The following is a 20,963-nucleotide window of genomic DNA, read 5'->3' as shown; positions in this document are numbered from 1 at the left end:
CTATACATATATATAATTACTATACCTATACTTATATATAATTACTATACCTATACATAATTACTATACATATACATATATATAATTACTATACCTATACATAATTACTATACATATACATATATATAATTACTATACCTATTATATATATTTTTCAGTTTTTGTGCGAAGTGTGTCAAATGATAGTTTTGGCGTTCGGCGATAATTCATTGGAGTAATTAAACCTATGTTTATTCAACTGCCCAGCAATGAATTGAACGAATAAATATAAAAATGTTTTGCGGGCGACATTACTTCTACATGTTGTGCAAACAGCCTTATTTACGTACTTTTTTTACCATAAGATGAATAGGTATTTTAAAAGCCGTCAAATAAGGCTTGGGGAAAAAGAAAAAAAAACGACACAGACCATTTTTCACAATGATTTTGAAAAGGGATGAATGTGATTTATAGATCCTTTCTAGTTTCAGTTAGGACAATGTGAATTTTACAGTTATGGCATTTGGAATAATGCTTTAAACAAGATATGAAACGTTTCACAAAAACTTTTACATACATTCTTAAACGAAATGATGAGGAACAAAGTTTTCATCTACGGTTTATCATTGGCATTTTCGTTAATTACAATGTTGATATGGTATATATGGGAATGCAAAGGTAATATAAAACGATGTTTAAATTTAATCTCCAAACCTAAAATCTTAAGCCCCACCGCACTTGTTCGACTTTTCTTTCTAATTTTGGTAAATTTCAGGGTACACCAGCTTTACTTACGTCGTTGGAAATTCAAAAGCACAAAAAGCCGTCACAAACGAGAATGTGAAAAGATTGATAATAATATCGACGTTTCGAAGTGGCACTTCATTCCTCGGAGAGATAATGCAAAGCCACGAAGACTCTTTCTACTTCTTCGAACCTTTAAAGTACATCGTTGCAAATGGTAGCAATGCCAACTACAGCTTGGCTATTCAGTTTCTCAAAGACATTTTAAATTGCAATTTACATCCATGGAAGCATCAATTTGGGAAATTGCTAAAGGGGCACGAATTGGACCGCACCAAAGCCTACCGGATTTCGGCTCGTAAATTATGTTCATTAAATTCAAGTTTAAAAGGGAAGGATCAGTGTTACGACCTAGAAAGGGCACGGATAATTTGTTTGCGTTCGACGTTACGAGTGGCAAAATTAGTGAGACTAACCTTGGTAGGAAACGCCGACCGTTTGCTGAGAGAGATACCCAGGTTGAAGATTCTCTTCTTGATCCGCGATCCGCGAGGTACCTTCAACTCCAGGAGCAATCCAAGGATTTGGAATTGGTGTAATAAGACGCACGATTGCGCTTCCCCCATCGCCCACTGCGCCAGGCTCAGCAATGACCTTCAGGAAAGTTGCTACTTAGAAAACCGATATCCGGACCGATTCGCCCTTCTTAAGTTTGAGGAGGTGGCCTGCCAACCCTTCGAAACGAGTAGCCACGTCTTCCGCTTCCTCGGCTATTCTGAGGTCTCGGAATCCACCAAGGCCTTTCTAGAGAAGAACACGCGGAACGACTACCGGAAACTCTCCTCGACGTCGCTATCGAAGAAAAAAGCGAACTACTTGTATTCCACTGCTCGCGATTCCAATAAAGTGCCTTTTGCATGGAACAATCTCTTGGACCGAAAAAGCATCCGCGGAATCGAATTCGCCTGCCACAATGTTTTCCGAACCGAATATTCGCCAATGAACTTTGACGAATCAATGGATAATTGCGACTGTCGCGGGATAGTTTATGGTAACCTTTTGTGCTACCCGACATTCAACAACTGTCCCCTAACGCTAATCCAACGAGTTCGTGAAAATAAATTAAATGGTCTTTAGTATTCACATGAACCATTTTGACAATTCCACTTTTTGTTTATAAGATAAAACTACATTGTCTGAAGGGTAAATTGATTAATGATTGTCGGAATTTCCGGACGAAAATCCAAAGGCCCGGGAAACAATAAGTATTCGAAAACATTTTTTGATTTATTATGCAATCAATGTTTAGTACAGCACGGAGCCCCCTAGGTCTAAATATAATAATAATAATAATAATAATAATAATAATCAGCTAGGCTAATACCCAAGGCACCACCTTAGGCTCAAGTCTAATGCCTTTAAACAGGTAGCCGTGTTACAACGCGTAGGAGGGTGACTGCAAGCCATTCATGCTACGCGAGCTAACAGCTCCCTACACTAACTATTACCATTAACCTCTACAAGTTTTTATGGGAAGGTGAAACGGAATACCTCAGGGGAAAACCCCTTTAACCAGTGGGGAGCGAACTTGCAAACTCAACGCAGAAGGAGTGGTTCAGAGTTTCCAACCAGGGCCACTACTCTGAACGATAATATACAAATCAGCTTGGTTGAGGGTTCAGGTTTGAGCTGGGCAAGAGTGTCGGTGTCAAAAAAAAAGCTTTGGCAGGAAAATTAGCATTAAAGAAATAAGAATTATCATACTTATGTTATTATATTACTTATGGTACATCTAATAAAGGATACATATGCCTAATCAAAGATAATATTTCACCCAACACTAAAATACTGTCACAAGCAGATTTTACAGTGGAATTTCTTAGCATTTTGCATCCGGTTTCAAGAAAGGGTGATTTTATTTCCACTGATGATACAACTGTGCCAATACTCTCAGTAAAATATTTCCCAAAGAGATATACTTATGAAACTATATTATGTATTGAGTTCATTGTGGGCTGGAGCAGGTGAAATCTGGGTATTGGACCAAACTTTCATTCTACCTTGATTTCAGGGGGTATCCAGAAACAGGGCCCGCGGATAATGTGGGTATGGTGGGTAAAAGTACCCACCAGGGAAATTCCGGGTGGGTATTTTACCCACCCGGAATTGATGTCATCAAAGTCGGTACTGTGGGGATAGAGCCACGGCCATTGTCACAGAATAGCTAGGTTTCCACTCTCCTCGAAAAGGTTTTACAACGAATAATAGAGCCTACAAAATAATTTGCACAATTTTTCCGGGACTAAGTGTTTTTCTATCCCCTCCTTGATGAAGTTAGTTCATAATCGGGATCGTATTTAATGGTCTTCGTTGTACCGGCCACAATTAAAAATTCGTCACTGAGAGAAAAACCGCTTTCCCAGTTTTTCCCCACCTTCTTCTTCGCCCATTTGTAAGAGTGAGTCCGAGTAACGCGTTGTCTGACTACCCACCCGAGATTAACAAGATCCGCCGGCCCTGTCCAGAAATTAATTAAAGGGGCGCCTTTTAAAGTAAGAAGTAAAAAAAAAAATCCAATTAAATCCTTATGTTGTTCTAGGGTGGCCTGGGCCCGCCACTGATCGATTTGTCACCAAAAAAAAACTATTTTAGGAAAATGACTATTCTTTTAATATGAATTTCAAATAACATATGTGATTTGAAATATTTGATAAGATCGTGTAAAGGTATTTATTTAAATAAGATAAAGTTCTCCTAGCTTTTTGCCACTCTTCGCCGTGGACTTATCTTCAACCAATTTTATAAGTTCACAAATGCCTAGAAAAAAAAATAAAAAAAATAAAACACATTAAATTGAAAATATTCAGAGGGGTCCGCCACTTCAAGGAATCATATATAGACCCTGATACCCTTATTCCAAATCACTGGAATCTGGGCGGGAATTTTTTCGGAAACAAAGAATTATCTTCAGATCTGAAATCATGACACGGTATAAAATTTGAATCATCTCAGGAATCTGGAATCACCTCGGAATCAAACTCTAGTGATGGTATCTTTTCCGGTTAATCATGGAGGATATGAATAAGAATCGCATACGCTCGATAGCGCCACTCAATCTTTGCTTCTTTGTCTATTATTTGTGATTATTATATTAAATTGTGATTATTTGTAATCTTGGCAGAATCTTGAAATCAAGCAGAATCAACAGTTTTTAGAAGGAATCCACAGAATCGAAGGTGAAATCAGAAAAATCAATTTGGATTACGAAAGAATCAGAATTGTATCATGGAATAAATGATTTTTAGAATCAAAGAGAATCAACCCTAAAATTCCTTGATTCCGAATCTTATACGCTTTTTTCTTAAGTGGCCAACTCCTCGGAGTATTCTTTCGCTGATTATTAAAAAAGGAAAAAGAATTGCCTTTCTTCTCCTCATCAGATAAAAACATGATTATAGTTGAGAACCGTCCTACTTTAGACAATTCAGTTAAGTATTTTACATAAATTTCAACTTCTCTAAAATAATAAGGAAAACTTTGTAAATTTCCTTCACGTAAATAATTTAACTGTGAAACCATACCCTTTAAAATTATCTTTTAACATCCTTAGAACTCCAGTTAATACATCTGTTTCAATAGAACTCTTAAACATGATCGGAAAATGTTCCGGTGGAAAATTCTAAGGTTCAATTTATTATTAACATAATTGTATACGCAAAATGTATAAAAACCATTTTAGAAAGTAAAACACTTACTCGTAAATAAGCGTATTGCAGATGAGGCCAATGCCTCAGTAGCCTCCAGTCTCTTTCAAATTGAAAAGAATTTAAAGGAATAGGAGGCAATTTAGGAGGTGGTTCAAGTGGTTTTGGAGGTGATGAAGTTTCTGGAACATTAGATTTAGTTGCAGAACTAATTATATTAGAAACTACTGAGTTGGGTTTCTTGTTCATTTCCTTGGATTGGTCAGAAACAGGCTTTTCCAAATCGTCTTGAGGTATATCAGTTATAGTTAGCCTTTTCAGTGGTTTCTAAATGAAATCATTAATAAAGGTGTTACATCTGTTACGCAATTAGCGAGTCAGTTTTGATTACTTACATTTGACCTTGAAGCTATTTCTTTGTTGATAGGAAATATAATCGTATCATCAGAGTCCTTAATAGATGATGATATTAGTTCCATTTTCTGATCCTCAGCTTTGTTTGGAATTAAAATTTGTTGGGTTTCCTTTGGTTTATCTTGTTTTTTAAATTCCTGCGAGTACATTTTAAATTAATATTTGAATTATATAATAGATACTTCTAATAGTTAACTATTACTTCGTTAATCTTTTCTAATTCAGCATGCGCCTGTTTATTATTGGGGTCCATTTCAAGAACTTTTAGAAAGTCCTGTCTAGCTAGCTGATATTTTTTCAGGATTAATCGGCATGTTCCGCGGCGGTGGAAAGCTTTGATATATGTATGGTCAATTGATATTGATAAGGTACAATCTTTCTCTGCAGCAGCAATCCTTAAAATGAAATATTTGGTTAGAGTGGAAATGAATATGATAAATGTATTACATTTATTTTGCTTACTGGCCTAATTTCATAAGAGCCATGGCTCTGTTGGCGGGAATAATGGCATTTGTAGGATCATCTTGAATTCCTCTTGTATAGCAATTTACAGCTTCATTGTATTTCCCTTTCTTAAAATACTCATTTCCCTGTTTATTACATGAATAATTAGAATTTATATAGGTTTTTGAGAAATGTGGTGGTGGTGGTGGTGTGGGGTATAGCTAATGTTATAATTTGAGAAAAGTCCCAAATTAAAAGAATTTATGTTCACAAAACTATTTGAAAGGTAGAAATACAGCTTGTATAGGATTTTACTACATAATTTTTATGGTATTGCTCCATAGAGGGAGTACTGGCAATTATAATTCCGCTAATATCAAAAGCGACATAACACCCGAAAGTGTGCAAGTACGGTATAATGTTAAATGAGAGCTTGTTGCTAAGTAAAAAGAGGGAGTGGAAGAGGGGATAAAAATATGTCATCAAAATTTTAAATTTGGCGCAAAGGTAAAGTTGACACACTTTAGGGTCTAAGTCGCATTTGCTAATATATAATTATTTAAACCTTGTCTTTCTCTAATACAGCTTTCTGTTTCTTTCTCTCATTTTCTAACTCTTCATTCTCAGATTCTTCATCCAACTCATGATCCGTCTCACTTTCAGAGTCTCTCAGGAGCTGGTCCTAATTGAAAAAGAAATAAAACTATATTTTAATGTAATTTATGTATATTAGGTTTCAACACGAACCACATCAAGTTTGTCCCACGCTTCGTAATTTTGGCTTGGAATTCTTTGAGATTTACTTGTAGTGTTATTTACCTTTGCCTTTGGTTTTTTTCCACTGATTTGAAATGAGCCGGGAGATTCTTTAACAGGCTTAGAACTATTTCGTATTGGCGGAATGAGCTACAAGTAAATATCAATAAATACGATCAACCAATACCATGGATTCGATGCTACATAGATAATCTATGTCAAGTTGACAACTTGGATTGGCAACAAATTTTAATTGACAAAGGCTTAATAAATATACATACTAAGGCTTAACCTCGGATTAATAATAAGACTCCACTCCTGTTATTAATCCAAGGCTTAACTAAAAAGTAACAGGCTTAAAAACCAAAGTAAAAATTACATACGTTTGATTCTTCTTTACCGCTAATGACACTTTTTAGAAGTTCTTCGTCTTTCTTTTTAATATCCGTTTCCCAGCGTTCTAAGTCTCTGAAATAGTCCTGTAACTCTTCGTTATTTTCACGAACAATTTTAGAAATTTCATAACTTGAATTTTCTTCCATCTTCTTGTTTAAAAAACAAATGCAACTGAAACCAGTCTTGAACAGCGTTTCCACTCGGCTTTTCTTTTTTTTTTTATTCAAGGAAGAAAGGGCTGATTTGAGTCTGAGAAGACCGCGAGCCCGGCGAAACACCATCTGATTAATCAGGGCGAGATATGTGTAACGGCCACGCCAACGGGGGGATACGTGGTTGGAGGGGTGGGGACACCCGTGGCGGAAGTATTCCGACCACCCGTTGGGGAATTGGTAGTCGTCCTCACACGACCATCCACAAACTCTGCCTCCCGGACGCCTGGGATTACAGGAGTGAGCCACTACTCCCGGCTTCCACTCGGCTTACTTTATTTTTCATTTGTTAATAGCGAAAAGAATCCTTTTTTGCCCTTATAAAAGGTGTTTCCCACACTTTCAAAATCCGTTTTCCCGCGTATTTTTAAATTTTATATACAATGATCAATCAAAATTATTTAAAATAAACCTGCTGGGCGAGGTTGGACTTTTAAAAGACGATTTAAGTAAATTAAAATAGTTTTAAGACCACTCACGGCCAACTTTGATCAGCACTGTTCGCGCTACTACGGCCAACACATTCGTCGAAATTCCGCGAGCAAGGATTTCCCCCCTATAAACTGTACTATAATGTGTAGGAGGTCAGCGCCACGCTCGGTGGTTATATTGTCTTCAATGTAAAAACTATACTAAAAATAATAATCCGCTAGGGGCGCTGACGTCATACACATCTTTTGCTCATAGGTTAACACAGAAACGTCAACGAATGAGATGGCCGCTGTAGCGCGAGAGATGCGCGAGAAATCAAAGTTGGCCGTGGACCACTATAGCAGACTAACAATCCATAGGTTTGGCCCATTGAGTTGGGAATAAATAGAGGTACAACCAAATCTGGCTGGTGCGGGACCAATTTCGTTTAATATGGAGACTTTTTCAACTATATCGTTCAACCGTGGCGGCATCTGTCTCTAGTGGTGGCGATTGAATTTTTGCGCGAATCATATAACTTTACAAAATATAGATGGCGCTACCGCCTAATTATAAAGATGAATTTCGTACAGTCATTCCAAAAGTTAAATTTTTCTTCACTGTTTGTTTGGGAATTTTACATTGGTCGCATAGGCCTAACTATTTATAATACTTAGTTTATAGCAGGGGTGGGCAAAAATTGTGAGCGAATTCTGAAATGAATGCTCAGACCTTTTTAATTTGAGTGATCAAGTAAGCTAGTGCTCAATACTGACGATGCTATTTTCTCTCTCTTAAACTGAACCAGCTCAGGCCGAGCGCCGTGAAATTCTCTCAGTCACTGATCGTTCACGGTGCGTTAAGCGAAATCGGCTGATCGACACGCTAGCCTGCTCAATTTGAAACGCCACGTCCTCCAGTGGCGGGATAATTCGTTCACTAGAAAGCGCTGACGGCGGGCTGAGTGAGATCGCGCCGAGAGAAGCGGTAGTTTTTACCTCTCCGAGGTGAGCGTTAACGGATGCATTTGCGGTTTGGTTTGGATGGTGTTTTTTCGCTCACCGTCGTGACGGTTGTGAGTGTTGAATTTGTTGTGTTTGTGTTCTGATGGTTGTGCATGTTGAGTCTGTTGTGTTTATATGGGCGTTTTCTCTCCAACTTCTTCTTAATGACTTTGGGACGGACCGAGTGCTGAGTGTAATGCTACCTCTCAACGTCCAATGGCAGGGTTTCCACCAGTTGTACACGGTATTCGTCTTAGTATCAATTTGCGATCGCATCGGGCGGGATTTGAACCCGAGACCTCCTGATTGACAGGCGGACGTTCTACCACAGAACCACCGAAAATTAGACCTTCAGCTTTATCGGAAGCGTATTTAATAGAGTACGAAATTTTGGTTTAATTGAAATAGAATTGAAATTGAAATTATTGCATCGAAGAAATTCTAATTTAGCGTTTCTCTATTGATTAAAAACAAATGCGTCACCCAGGTTTCGAACCCAGACCATTCGGCTTGGCAGTCGAGCGCTCTACCACAGAACCACCGATAGCTGCTTAGGTTTACTGAAATTAAGACACGCATCGTAAGCATAATAGGTAATAAAGTCTTTTTTTATTAATGAATTTATGAAGGCCTAATCTGGTTTTTTTTACGAATGAAATTTTAAAGGTTAAATCTTGTTTTAGCGCAGTCAGCCGAGATAAGAGGGTTAAAGGGTAGACCCTGTGGGTGGTCCACTTTGTTACTTTTTGTTATTTATTTACGGGTATTATTAACGACCTATATATAGTTGTGTTGATGGTAAGGTTTTTGCTTCTTGTAAATATATTTGGTGTGGATATTTGGATATCTACGATTTCTAACGCAGTCAATGATTTCCTGGGTGTGCGAGTCATTATATGATATTGGAAATTGAACGGCATTGGTCTTTTTCATGCGGTATGTGTCACAACGTCAACTGGAAGTCTACGAGCGTTGAAATAAAATGAGCGTTAAAGATGCGGCAAGTATTTCGTAAGCGAGAAAAATACAAATAATTTATTTATTTATTTGCATAATTAAAATTAAATAGCACCTTCATCAGATTACCAAATAATCATTTTCTCGACACCCGTGACGTGAATCACGTGCGATTAAGTAATTTCTTATTTAATCTGGTCATCGAGAGAAGGCGCTTTCCGCAGTTTTTACCTCACGACTGCTAGGTCTTGCTCGCACATGCTCTCCGTGTAAAATCGGGGGTCTATTTTATTTCATATGTCTATGGCCTTTGTACTGTGAATAAACTAAGATAAAATGTTGTGACTGGGGTACTGTTTATGAAATTTAGTGCAGTTCCACTCATAGACATAGGAACTATACTTATACCTAGACGGAGTATTGCAGATTCTGAAGGCACTAGCTTTTTGTGCCCGGTTTTCAGTCCCACGCGCGTCTCATGTGTGATATGGACAAAATTCCGTGGCGCCACCAAATTGTTTGGTGGAGAATGGAGAAACTATAAAAAGCGGAAAATTCTAATGCTGGACGCAAAAACGTATTTGCTTACCGAGACTTGTAAAAATTGTTTAATTTTCGAAAATAAAGTTAATTTTTGGTAAAATACAACGCAAAATAAAATATTTTACGTAAATTTAAACTTCAAACAATTGAAAATGGTACAAACTTGTGTGGCTTCCAATCGTCAAAGTCGGTCACCAAAGGAAAAAATACCATTTCTTGTTTTTATCATAACAATTTCAGGTCTTTGTTTAAAACCTTGTATTGTCCATTTTTCACAATAAAGATTACCTCAATCTAACTTAAACTTGTGCTCAAAATATCTTAAGGCAATAAATCGATTAAACTTAATACCCGGAAAGTATCACTTTGTTTGTGGAAAACACTTTAAAGAATCAGATTATCATATTGGCAAAACCGCGAAAGATCTCACGCGGAAAATTCTTAAGGAAGACTCAATTCCTTCGGTTTTTGCGAGGGGAAAAAGTGATCTAACATTCACCTTAAAAAGTTATCAAGGAAATTGAACAACATTTAATGTAAATATTTAGAAATTCGAATGGGCATATATTGCCATCCTTCAGAGGTATCAAGAATATGAAGGATTAACGTTGGCTAACAAATTATCAAAATTTCATATACAGTTTAAAACTCAAAAAATGAAAGTCAACTTGGCCGCACAAACAGTTAGCAGTTCTGTGGCAAAAAGCATAGAATTTTTGAAAGAGGCTGGTGATCCAGTGTTTCAAGGAAGCGGGCCAACATCTAAATTTATATCAAAAATTGATCGGTATCTACAAAAAAACAATTTTTAAGCAACTTTTCTCCACAATTTTGACACCGTATCTTACCTCACTGTCCCTTGCAGTTTGTTTGAGGTATTGAACTCTCGAAATCCATGGGCTAAAGGTTACAAGGCACCAATTCGGCTTTCCAACCTTGAAATAACCAAATGTTACATAATGAAGACTAAAGAACTTCTATTCAATTTAACAGACCTGGAAGGCAACTTGATTTTTTAAAGCCAAAGAAAGACAGCCATTATTGGTTTTGGTGTCACAATTCACAGTGTTTTGGACATTGGAGAGAAGTACATTGTTCCCCCTGATGGACCACTGAAGTATATTTTTTAAAATACCAGATTTTGCAAACAATTGTTTATTTTTTAAGGTACCTTTTAACTTAAAAACTTTCGCAGGACCATTTAGAGTTATATTTTAAGTTTTTAACACAATTCGTCAGCGAGGAGGTTGGAACAACAATCCTACTTGTAAAAACTTCACTGCTGCATACAAAAACACGTTGGTTACTAAAATTGAAAATCAAAAAAGTGGCCACTTAATTGCTTTGGACAACACTCACGTTCCAAATTTGTGCATGGTGCCAGTTCCAACCAACGAACTTAAGAGTTATTAAAAAAGAATCTCTATAGGAAGAAATATATGACTTTATTATGTTTCTTACTGATGAAACATCAACATCCAACATCTTACGAGAAAACATAATCCGTTATATGGCTGGTTTTGTTGTAAAGAAATTACAAAAAGAATTAAAATCCGAAACATGTTTACACGCTTTAGACGAAAGGCATTCCTCACTATCAAGTCATAGCTATGCAAAGGAGGACCCAACCAAACTTCTACTCCTTTTAAAGGACAATGGTGGATTATGTCATCCGACAGCTAGTGTTCTCAAGATTTGTAGCTTGACTGAGAAGGCAGTGAGATACTTTGGATCAATTCAAACTGTGGCTAAAAACATTGACTTAAAAATAGAACGTTTGGTTCTGCGCCAGTTAGTAACGGACAATATTTTTCCAACTCTTACTGAACACATGTTTGATGACGAACTTGGATCACAACACCACGTTAATGTTTTGATGAAAAAGATTATCAAAATATACGTTAACATAAGGCTGAGGAAAATAAGCAGAGACATAAACAATCAAATGAAGAAAGAAGCTGTTCGAAAAAGACTCACCAAGCTAATACTTTTTCAAGGGCAATAAGAGTTCTTTAATCCTTTATCAGTGTGTGTAGAATCCCTTCCACAATTATACCTCCCTTTTACATCCTTTGATTGCAATGTCAATAGCCAAATACACTGTTTATTTTTATTCCTATTATCATGTATTTCTGCTATTATTTATATTAATATTGAAACTAATATATTCATAAGTATTACATTAACAGATAAATATCATTAATATTTACTCACATTTCATTATATAATTTGGAAATTTATTGGTACATTCCTCCATACTTCCTTTGTTTACATCTTACAGCTGACTTACTTTTTTTAGTATAGTCAAGGCTATAGCCTAGGTATAGTTAGCCGCGCGTAGACGCCGTAGCAGAGATCGTAAAATCGCGATTTTACGATCTCTGGCCGTAGGCGGCGCCACGTAATTTTGTCCATATCACGCATAAGAAAGCTCCATTGCTCACAACCGGCCTCAATTTCGTAGATCCAGCAGTTTGTCTAGGTATAAGTATAGTTCCTATGCCTATGGTTCCACTCCACATTTTCTTCTTGACGAACTTCGAACTGAGTATTGACTATTGAAAGAATAAAGAGATAATTAATACATTGAAGTTGATGTAATATAAAATGGAAACTTTATTGGAACAACAAAGAAGATACCATGAAGAACGAGAACGTCTCATGGATGCTATGGTGAAAGAAATGCTACAGAAAAAGTCATCTGTAAGTTTCATCCTTAACTACAAGATTATTCTGATCTTCTGTTTATATTGATATACCGTTTTTCAATTCAATAGAATCGAGAGCAAATTAACTCTGATCATCGTCTAAAGCTTTATCTGGATGTAAGGATGTGCTACTCTTAAACCCTTACTTGTGTTTTAAACTTCAGAATTTTTCAGCGCCATGTTGCATGTTCTCAAAATTTAAAAGAGCTTTATGAGGACAAAGATGGGCAGCGCAAAGAGGAGATAGCAACTTTATCCGGACCCAATGAATTTGCTGAATTTTATTCAAGATTGAGAACAATCAAGGAATTCCACAGGAAACATCCAAATGAGATCACAGTTCCCATGTCTGTTGAATTTGATGAACTTATACAATCTAAAGATAATCCAACAGAAGAAATGCTAAGTTAGTGGATTTAATAACTATAAAAAAGTCAAAGAAATATTAAAATTCTCATACTTCCAATAGATATTGTTGATTTTACTGACGAAGAAGGTTATGGAAAATATCTTGATCTTCATGAATGCTATGAAAAATACATTAACTTGAAAGCTGTTGATGTAACGTATATTGCAAATGTAGTGTTGAAAAATAACAATAACGGTTTTTTTCTTAGAGAGTGGATTATCTAACTTATTTAGGAACATTCGACCAGTTGTTTGAAATACCAAAAGACAGGAAAAACTCTGATTATAGAAAGTAATGTTAGCAAAACTACTCGAGAGCAAAGTTTTTAATTCTTACTATTTTTAACAGATACCTTGAAAGCCTCTTGGAATATTTAGAAGAGTATTGCGCTCGTGTTAAACCATTACTTGACTTAACTGATGTAAATATGAAATGCTATATTACAAAATAATTCACTGATAAAATTGTACAAAAAAATTTCATTTAGGAAATGGACTCTGTAATGTCAGACTTTGATAAGCAATGGGAAGCTGGGACTCTACCTGGCTGGCCTGTAAACTAAGAAATAAAATTAATTTGAATCATAATTTAGGAATATAACTTTTACAGAAAGAAACTGGTGGGGCTTTAACTCATGCAGGCGCTCATTTGGATTTGTCTGCATTTTCATCAGCTGAAGTAAAATAAAATGCTGCCTATTAATTGGTTTTTAATATAAATTTTATTGTGTTCATAGGAATTGGCTTCTTTGGGTTTGGATCGTTTGAAGTCTGCTCTTGTAGCTTTGGGTTTGAAATGGTAAAAAAATTTAAATAACATTTAATAAAATTTGTCTGTCTGTCTCGCTATGAGATCTGTGGACTCTTAATGTTTCCATATATTTTCATGTTGTTAATTTAGGGGAGGGGTAGTAATACATTCACCTTGCTGAAAATTAAGCGACAATCCTAGACTAAGGATGGGCTAACAACTTATATACTGTAGTACGCGACCTATTTTATATCAATATGTAAAATGTTTTTTTTAAAGTGGTGGGACATTGGAGGAAAGAGCCCAGAGATTATTTAGCACCAAAGGAAAAATGTTGAGGGAACTCGATCCTTCATTATTTGCTAAGTCCAAACCTGGCAAAGCTGGAAAGAACAGAGACTCTGAAAAACAAAGAGAAATTGCCATGCTCGAAGCCCAAGTTTATCGTTTTGTGGAAATACTATCGGTAATAAATGTTTTACTTACTGGTTTGGATGTGTGGATTTTAAAAAAAATCCTGTTTTCTAGGAGCAACGTCAATCTACCAAAGAAAATGTCCAGAGAAAGCAAGCCAGAACAGTTGGCGAAAGAGAAGAATCAGATAATGAAGCTACAGACACTGAATCTGAAGAGGAAGAAGACAATGATGTTATCTATAACCCTAAAAATCTTCCTTTAGGATGGGATGGAAAAGTAAGATTGTGGTTTGTAAATCAAAATCTTCTGATGATTTAAAAATTAAAATGATTACATTTTAGCCAATTCCTTACTGGCTGTACAAACTTCATGGACTAAATATCACATACAGTTGCGAAATTTGCGGAAATCAAACCTACAAGGGGCCTAAAGCTTTCCAGAGACATTTTGCTGTAATAATATTATGTTACATTGAAATTTCATTAAATAAATTTCAATGTTGATTGCAGGAATGGAGACACGCTCATGGTATGAGATGCTTAGGGATTCCGAACACCGCCCACTTTGCGAATGTCACTCAAATCGAAGATGCACTGAACTGTAAAAATGAGATAATATAGATATGTTTAAAGAATAGTAACAAATCATTTACCTTTTACTCAGTGTGGCAGAAACTGAAAGATCTAAAACAGCGAGAACGTTTCCTTTCGATTAATGAAGAGGAATACGAAGATTCTCAAGGAAATGTGGTTAACAAAAAAACCTTTGAAGATCTTAAACGGCAAGGGTTATTGTAAATTATTGCAGTATTCAAACTTTTTTTTAAAATTGATGTAACAAGACAATTTTAATGATTTCACCATTGTATAAAGAAGTCTAATAAAACATTTTTTTCATATTATAGTATTTTTATAATTAGCATAATGCTTTTCAAAATCAAATAGGTAAAATCGTAAGTCTTTCTTCCAGTAGATTTAGTGGAAAAAGAGAATTTAGTAAAACAGCTTAAACTACAATTATCTCTCACCAGTATTTATAGTAGCTTTGGTTAATCGAGGTATTTTTTTACTGTATTGCACAACGCAAAGAAATAGACAATGAAGGTTTCAACAACTGCCCCTAAATTGAGCTAAATATTTTCGCTTCATTTTACAATTTTAACACAACCGTATTTAGCTCTATATATATATATATTAGTTCTGAAAAATATTAAGTGGTACAAAAATGTTCTAAATTTGATTAACATAAAACCACCGTAAAAATTTTTTAAAACGAAGCTACATTAATATACAGAGGTACAAGAAATTAAAGGAAAAATTTCACGATAATACTGAATAAAATTCGATAATCACAATGATGGATATTTTAGTGACAATTTTATAGTTTCTTATATACGATTTGGATAAACGACAGCAATTTTTGTCATGTTATTTACCTACAATACAAACATTTATATAACTTTTCAAAATCTACATTAGAACATTCGAAATGAACTAATTTAATATAAAAACATTGACTTTTTTTTCAAACCTTCTAAAGAAATGCGTAGTAATTTAAATAATTTTCAAACTATTTCTCAAGCTCGATGACAAGTTGTGGTTTTTAGCAGTGGCATAGCCAAGGTATCAGAAGGGCATTTGCCCACCATAATATGCAATGTTGTACGAACAAATATTTAAAATTTGTTAGTCAATTATTTGCCGGAAACAAAATTCCTGGATACGCCACTGGTTTTTAATAAGATAAAAAAAAGCAGGAACACAAATTTACTATTAAATGCCTTAAAATTAAGCTATTAGTTTATTAAAAAGGCTTATAACTCATAAAACAATTTTGATAATTAATTTTGTAATAAAAAAGCAAATAAGCTTTCAATCTTTAAACTTTAAAACAAAATTGGTTTTCAAAAGAAAAAAATAATAAACTAAGCTACCATCTTTTTTAAATGAAATCTATTTTGAAAAAATAACAAATAATGGAATAAAGGTTCTTCGTTCTTTGTATAATAAATATCACAGTTGCATTATGTTTTTTTGGCAGTGATTAGTTCTTGGAAAGAAAATTCGACTCCCCGCAATGTTTGCACTCTTTTCCAATCCCGACCCAACCTTATCTTTAGAGACTATATCTCTATAGTTATTTTCAGTAAGGGAAAAAAAGTAAGGTTTTCTTTTAAACCCTCGAAAGGAATAATGATGTGAGGGGGCGATGCAAGTTTTAAGACATAAAAAAAACATTTGTGAGCAAATGGCAGATTTTTTGACTCTCTTTAGTTCTTCATTAAAGTCAAGACCTTTTCTCGAGTCTAACTTTGTACGCGCATATCAACAATTTCACACCTCCCTTTGTGAAAATCAAAAATTATAAAAAAGTTATTACCATGGTATAAAAAATTTAAATATAAAAAACATTTACTTGATTTGATTGTTCTATTAGTACTGATAAGACATTCCTTCCTTCGTGCAAGGGAGTACAAGAATAACCTACTTTCGTGCCCTAAAATTGGTGAAACGTTAATCTTCAGGTTCTATTTTCTGAAATTGTAGGGAGAGCTTCCTCGATACGTACCAAGCTAATCAGCTCTTGTTTCTTTTCATTGAGTATAACAGATTTCACCAAACAATTTCTGTCCACACCGTCTAACTTGCAAGACACTTCCTTCTCAGAAATGAAGGAGTTGGCGATAAATATAATATAACCGTCACCTGAAACTATAAACTTCACACATTACACTAAATAACAATATCGATTAAACAAAAATTTTATATTTTACCGCAATCTGTATCCAGTTCTTTTTTATAATCAAAGGATATTTTAACCTCAGACTGTTCATTGATGGTGTAGCAATTTAATGGAAACAAAGCGTGCATTATATCCGCATTGCTAAATACAGCCTTCCTCACCTCGGTTTCAAAGCAAGCCTTCACTCTATAATATTAAACTCGGAAATTTAAAAAGTGTAGTTAAGCAAGGACTACGATACCCTACCTAGAAACGTGCTTTGTCAAAATGTTTTGAATCTTGGTGTTTTTTGCTTGCTTAGCTAACTTCAATACGCTCATTCCAGCGCGGTTGACTATTACAAAGTTGGCACCAGAATTTAGAAGTTTATAGACAGAAATACTATCTCCCACGGAGCAGGCCTAATAAAATTGAGTTAAAAACTATGTAACAAAATATAATCAATGGGGAAATGATTAAATTTGAAAATAAACTACAATCATGAGAGCTGTCATTCCCAGGGAATTTTGCTTATCTTTGTAGGCTCCTCTGTCAAGCAATTTTTGGACAACTTCGGAATTGGCATTTTGACACGCGGCCATTAGTATAGTAGTACCGTCGGAAGAAGTGCTATTAATACCAGCTCCATTTTGAAGTAAGGATGCCATTACTTCCCAGTTATTAGAGGATAATCCCTCTAGCAGCAATTGGTGAGTTACATGGTCAAATTTGATTTTATCCGCTCCCATATGGTCTTTGTACAGCTTAAACAAACCATCCACTACTTGAATGTCAGCAGCCCTGACAGCCGTAAATAATTCTACAAAATAAGGCAAATTTTAATAGTTAAAACAAATCCTAGTAATTTAAAATTAAAAAGTGAAATTCACCTTTTAATAGATTACTAGTTGTTGGTATATCACTTTCGGATTTTACAGGAGACATTTCCTGCATAATTTTAGGGGTATTTACATGAACCAGAGGTTCATTTTGTACTGGAACATTGATTTTTGTACACGTAGATGAGATTCGTTTGCCTATAAAAAGAATAAAATAACAAACTTTTTCCCAACTAGCGGATAAGATCAAACAAGCGTACTTCTCAAATTATGGTGAGCTTTTCGCTCTAATAAATTTGGCAAGGGACTGGAATATGAAGAACTAGCAACCTAATTTAATTTTGGGAAAATATAAATTAATACGATGTCAAATATTGGTTTGTACACAACCCTAATAATCAGTTAAAAATTACATTAAAAAAAGAAAACAACAACAAATTGATGGTAAAAAGATTTTAGGGTTGAAGTATACAGAGGGAGTATGGGAGAAAATTAGTATTACTTTATGTCCTTTAATCTTTAACATTAATTTTCCTGGCGAACAAGAAACCCTCTCGACTCTCATGATGGAGGTTTTTTTAGTAACGTGTTTCTCTCGAGAAAGCTTAGAACAAGACCGATATACAAGATCTTTTTCGGGCTTCCTGAGACGGTCAACAGCTTTCAAAGAGTTATCAAAAAAATGGGAGAGAGTTTGCAGTACACCCAAATTGAAATCAGTATGATCTTGATTAGCCGAGGCGCGATCGGTGCTATCGTTTGAAGTGGAACTATGGCTGGAGGGAGTTTTAGAATCTTGAGCATTTTGATTTTTCTTGGCTCTGCGTCCTTTTACGTTGCTGTACATATCTTCGTCTCTAATTGGAATTCGACCTTCAGCCAGATCCTTCCAAAAAGTGTCTGGCTGAGATTCATTCCGAGTTTTGGTTTCGGATGCTGGAAGACCATCAGCCGCATTCTCCGAGCTTGTCTGATGGGAGATTACATTTTATGAAGTTTCATGCTTTAGCTTTGATATATTGCATTCTTACTTCATCACTTATGCTCAAAGCTTCGGATCTGTTTCTGTTAATTGAGGTAGCCCTCCTAGTTTTTCTTCTTTTCTTCAGTTGCTGCAGCTTGAATTCTTCAATCATGTCCAAGCACTGAGTAAGATTTTCTTGGGGCTCCCACGTATCACTTCCTTTCCCATATCCTTTCCATCGTATTTTGTACAACCACCGTCCCTGAACCAAAAAAAAAAGCTAAGACTATTAAAACCCAACCACTTAAAATACTTTAAATAAAAATAAATATACATCGACTTTCTTCATCCCAACAATTTCTTCTACATCGTACATATCATCTTCCAACATTGTGGATGCACTCTGCACCAAATTTGGTGCAATAGCCATTTCTTGATCTGCAAATGCATCATCCCTTTCAACTTTAATATCTTTCACTAGATCATTTACAACCAGATTCCGACAATTAATATCGTTCTCCTCCGTCTCCATTAATTTATTTCCCGTCCTTTTTAAGCCTAACTTAAATATTAACACTAAACACTTCCCGAATTCCATAGCCGTATTCCATCCTGGTATTTAAACACTCTATTCCACCAGAGGTTTAGCGAAAAACCTTAATATATTTTCTACCCTGTTTTTGCGTAATCCGACTCTGTGGTTTTAATTAGATAAAAACACGGTAGACCTAAAATTTTTATAACCTACAAAATACGGGTCCTCCTCCTACAACCTGCTTCAACGGGTCCTTCTCTCTCTCTCTCTCTCTCTGTGTATAACCGCCGTTATTCTCTGACCTTTAAAATGATGTCCGTCCGTTCTACCTAAATGGTCTTAGGTTCTACTCATCTAAGCAGACGAAGCAGACTTCAGAATAAAGGCCAAGTCAAAAAGGCGCCAATCGAAGCTTCGGTCTTTAAAGTTTTGATGCCAAACTCGCCCTTTAATTTCCTACTTTAAAACACCGTCAGCTGATTATAACGGGGAGTTTGTCACGCCTTTTACACCCCCCCCCCTATACTGTTTCCGTATTTGGGGTATAAAAAAAATAGATTGAAGAATCTGGAAGAATCAGAGAGAATTGGAAGAATCGAAAGTTATCATTTGGCGCGGGGGACAAGTGACGACCGAACTTCAGAAAAGTACAAAACGCAAAGGCTTAAATTATCATCCGGCTGCTGAAGCTGCTGTAATTTAAAATATTCATCCGGCAAGATGCGTAAATCGATCTTGGACGCGAAACGTCTTTTCACTCTAAACAAATTGTGTAATTTTAATTTATGCCGTAATTTAACCCGTTTTTCTTTGAAATACGATAATTACGGTGACCCCGTCAAAGTTCTGAAGCCGGTAAAGGAAGAAATTAACGAAACATTGCCTTCTAATGGAGTACTAATTAAAATGCTAGCGTCCAGCGTTAACCCCGCCGACATTAACATGATTCAGGGAACATATCCACTCAAACCGTCGTTACCCGCTGTTGGAGGTAATGAAGGAGTGGGAGAGGTGTTAAACGTAATATACAAGTGTACCTAACTAGGAATTAAGTAGGAGTAATAATTGATAGTTTTTACAACCTCAGGTTGGATCAAATGTTAAAACTTTGGAGCGGGGAAACTGGGTGATACCTTGCAAACAAGCTCAGTTTGGAACTTGGACAACGCATTATGTGGGATCGGAAACAGATTTCTTAAAAGTAAAAAAACCTTGTTCCGTTTAAAGACCAGCTAATAATGAATCTATCTCTAGATAGATAATACTTTGCCCTTAGAAAGTGCTGTTACCATGGCCATCAATCCATGCACTGCTTATCGTATATTAAAAGACTTCGTTAACCTCAAACCAGGTGATACTATTATTCAAAATGGGGCCAACAGCGGGGTTGGTCAAGCTGCTATTCAGTTGTCCAAAATCATGGGCCTTAAAACTGTAAACGTAGTCAGAAATAGGGATAATCTTCAAGAGTTAAAGGATCAATTAGCTGAACTTGGAGCTGATTATGTAGTTACTGAAGAGGAATTGAGGTTATTACGTTGAATGTTGCCATTATTATGAGTTTGAGATTCAATTTCGATACAATTTACAGAAGTCCGGCTATGGAAGAAATATTTAAGAAAATACCGAAACCTCTATTAGCTTTCAACTGTGTTGGTGGCAAAAGCACCACCGACATGATGAGGCATTTTGCTCATGGGGCTGTGATGGTTACATTCGGAGGCATGTCTCGTCAACCCGTGATTGTTCCTACAGCGGCTCTAATCTTCAAAGATATAAAATTTCAAGGGTTTTGGCTATCCAGATACAACGATAGAAACACTTCCAATCCTGCCAGATTAGAAATGATGGAGTTTATTGCTAGGGCCATCAAAAATGGACAGCTAAAACCTCCCAATTGCTCATTTTTGTCACTGGAAAAATATCAGGACGCCATTGAAAACGCTTTGGCACCCTACCTAAATAAAAAATTCATTTTCAAAATGAATTAGTAATTAAAATCAGTCACTGAATTGAATTATCTGTATAGATGAATTAATAAATATTTTTTATTAGT

General features: G+C 35.7%; 5 protein-coding genes and 1 long non-coding RNA gene across 12 annotated transcripts; 3 read left to right on the top strand and 3 right to left on the bottom strand.

The window, feature by feature from the left end:
* The first annotated feature begins 518 nt into the window (after positions 1 to 518).
* Positions 519 to 2,647, top strand: LOC149933134 (carbohydrate sulfotransferase 1-like). The gene is made up of 2 exons (XM_090156387.1): positions 519 to 657; positions 755 to 2,647. The coding sequence occupies exons 1-2, from the start codon at positions 570 to 572 to the stop codon at positions 1,858 to 1,860; spliced, it is 1,194 nt and encodes a 397-aa protein (XP_090012513.1). The 5' UTR covers positions 519 to 569; the 3' UTR covers positions 1,861 to 2,647.
* A 722-nt stretch (positions 2,648 to 3,369) lies between these two features.
* On the bottom strand, positions 3,370 to 6,649 carry LOC149933133 (RNA polymerase II-associated protein 3-like). Of its 2 annotated transcripts, none has more exons than XM_090156385.1 (10): positions 6,425 to 6,649; positions 6,033 to 6,191; positions 5,851 to 5,967; positions 5,304 to 5,431; positions 5,044 to 5,236; positions 4,823 to 4,978; positions 4,479 to 4,754; positions 4,305 to 4,402; positions 4,146 to 4,240; positions 3,370 to 3,540 (listed from the first exon to the last, which is right to left on the bottom strand). In XM_090156385.1, exons 1-10 carry the CDS (start codon positions 6,581 to 6,583, stop codon positions 3,458 to 3,460), a joined length of 1,464 nt encoding a protein of 487 aa, XP_090012511.1. In that variant the 5' UTR covers positions 6,584 to 6,649; the 3' UTR covers positions 3,370 to 3,457. The 2 variants fall into 2 exon arrangements, with proteins under 2 accessions (XP_090012511.1, XP_090012512.1); XM_090156386.1 differs by having other exon boundaries at positions 6,105 to 6,191.
* Positions 6,650 to 9,930: 3,281 nt separating this feature from the next.
* Positions 9,931 to 11,665, bottom strand: LOC149933132 (uncharacterized). 2 transcript variants are annotated; one of them, XR_016472946.1, is made up of 7 exons: positions 11,542 to 11,665; positions 11,055 to 11,476; positions 10,924 to 10,987; positions 10,736 to 10,846; positions 10,560 to 10,676; positions 10,413 to 10,499; positions 9,931 to 10,355 (listed from the first exon to the last, which is right to left on the bottom strand). It is a non-coding gene; the product is annotated as an uncharacterized LOC149933132 (long non-coding RNA). The 2 variants fall into 2 exon arrangements; XR_016472947.1 differs by lacking the exon at positions 11,542 to 11,665 and having other exon boundaries at positions 9,936 to 10,355; positions 11,055 to 11,312; positions 11,389 to 11,429.
* Positions 11,666 to 12,081: 416 nt separating this feature from the next.
* Positions 12,082 to 14,746, top strand: noi (splicing factor 3a subunit 3 noi). Its single transcript, XM_090156905.1, has 14 exons — positions 12,082 to 12,267; positions 12,342 to 12,389; positions 12,447 to 12,678; positions 12,742 to 12,833; positions 12,890 to 12,972; positions 13,030 to 13,102; positions 13,169 to 13,234; positions 13,291 to 13,359; positions 13,418 to 13,479; positions 13,711 to 13,897; positions 13,960 to 14,124; positions 14,190 to 14,300; positions 14,358 to 14,448; positions 14,512 to 14,746. Exons 1-14 carry the CDS (start codon positions 12,172 to 12,174, stop codon positions 14,643 to 14,645), a joined length of 1,509 nt encoding a protein of 502 aa, XP_090013031.1. The 5' UTR covers positions 12,082 to 12,171; the 3' UTR covers positions 14,646 to 14,746.
* LOC149933130 (uncharacterized) lies at positions 14,729 to 19,358 on the bottom strand. 5 transcript variants are annotated; one of them, XM_090156903.1, is made up of 12 exons: positions 19,210 to 19,358; positions 18,707 to 18,810; positions 18,440 to 18,634; positions 17,911 to 18,378; positions 17,669 to 17,738; positions 17,460 to 17,606; positions 17,067 to 17,389; positions 16,837 to 16,991; positions 16,622 to 16,776; positions 16,417 to 16,559; positions 16,264 to 16,344; positions 14,730 to 16,191 (listed from the first exon to the last, which is right to left on the bottom strand). In XM_090156903.1, the coding sequence occupies exons 2-12, from the start codon at positions 18,800 to 18,802 to the stop codon at positions 16,135 to 16,137; spliced, it is 1,890 nt and encodes a 629-aa protein (XP_090013029.1). In that variant the 5' UTR covers positions 18,803 to 18,810; positions 19,210 to 19,358; the 3' UTR covers positions 14,730 to 16,134. The 5 variants fall into 5 exon arrangements, with proteins under 5 accessions (XP_090013026.1, XP_090013029.1, XP_090013028.1 ...); XM_090156902.1 differs by having other exon boundaries at positions 19,117 to 19,315; XM_090156901.1 differs by having other exon boundaries at positions 19,121 to 19,314.
* On the top strand, positions 19,323 to 20,953 carry LOC149933129 (enoyl-[acyl-carrier-protein] reductase, mitochondrial). The gene is made up of 4 exons (XM_090156906.1): positions 19,323 to 19,927; positions 19,995 to 20,108; positions 20,162 to 20,436; positions 20,499 to 20,953. Exons 1-4 carry the CDS (start codon positions 19,628 to 19,630, stop codon positions 20,896 to 20,898), a joined length of 1,089 nt encoding a protein of 362 aa, XP_090013032.1. The 5' UTR covers positions 19,323 to 19,627; the 3' UTR covers positions 20,899 to 20,953.
* The last annotated feature ends 10 nt before the right edge of the window (positions 20,954 to 20,963 follow it).

This window comes from Leiobunum rupestre, chromosome 8 (assembly GCF_980474605.1).
Source record: "Leiobunum rupestre chromosome 8, qqLeiRupe1.1.hap1, whole genome shotgun sequence".
NCBI classification, from domain to species: Eukaryota; Metazoa; Arthropoda; class Arachnida; order Opiliones; family Sclerosomatidae; genus Leiobunum; species Leiobunum rupestre.
This window is presented reverse-complemented; position numbering and strand designations above follow the sequence as displayed.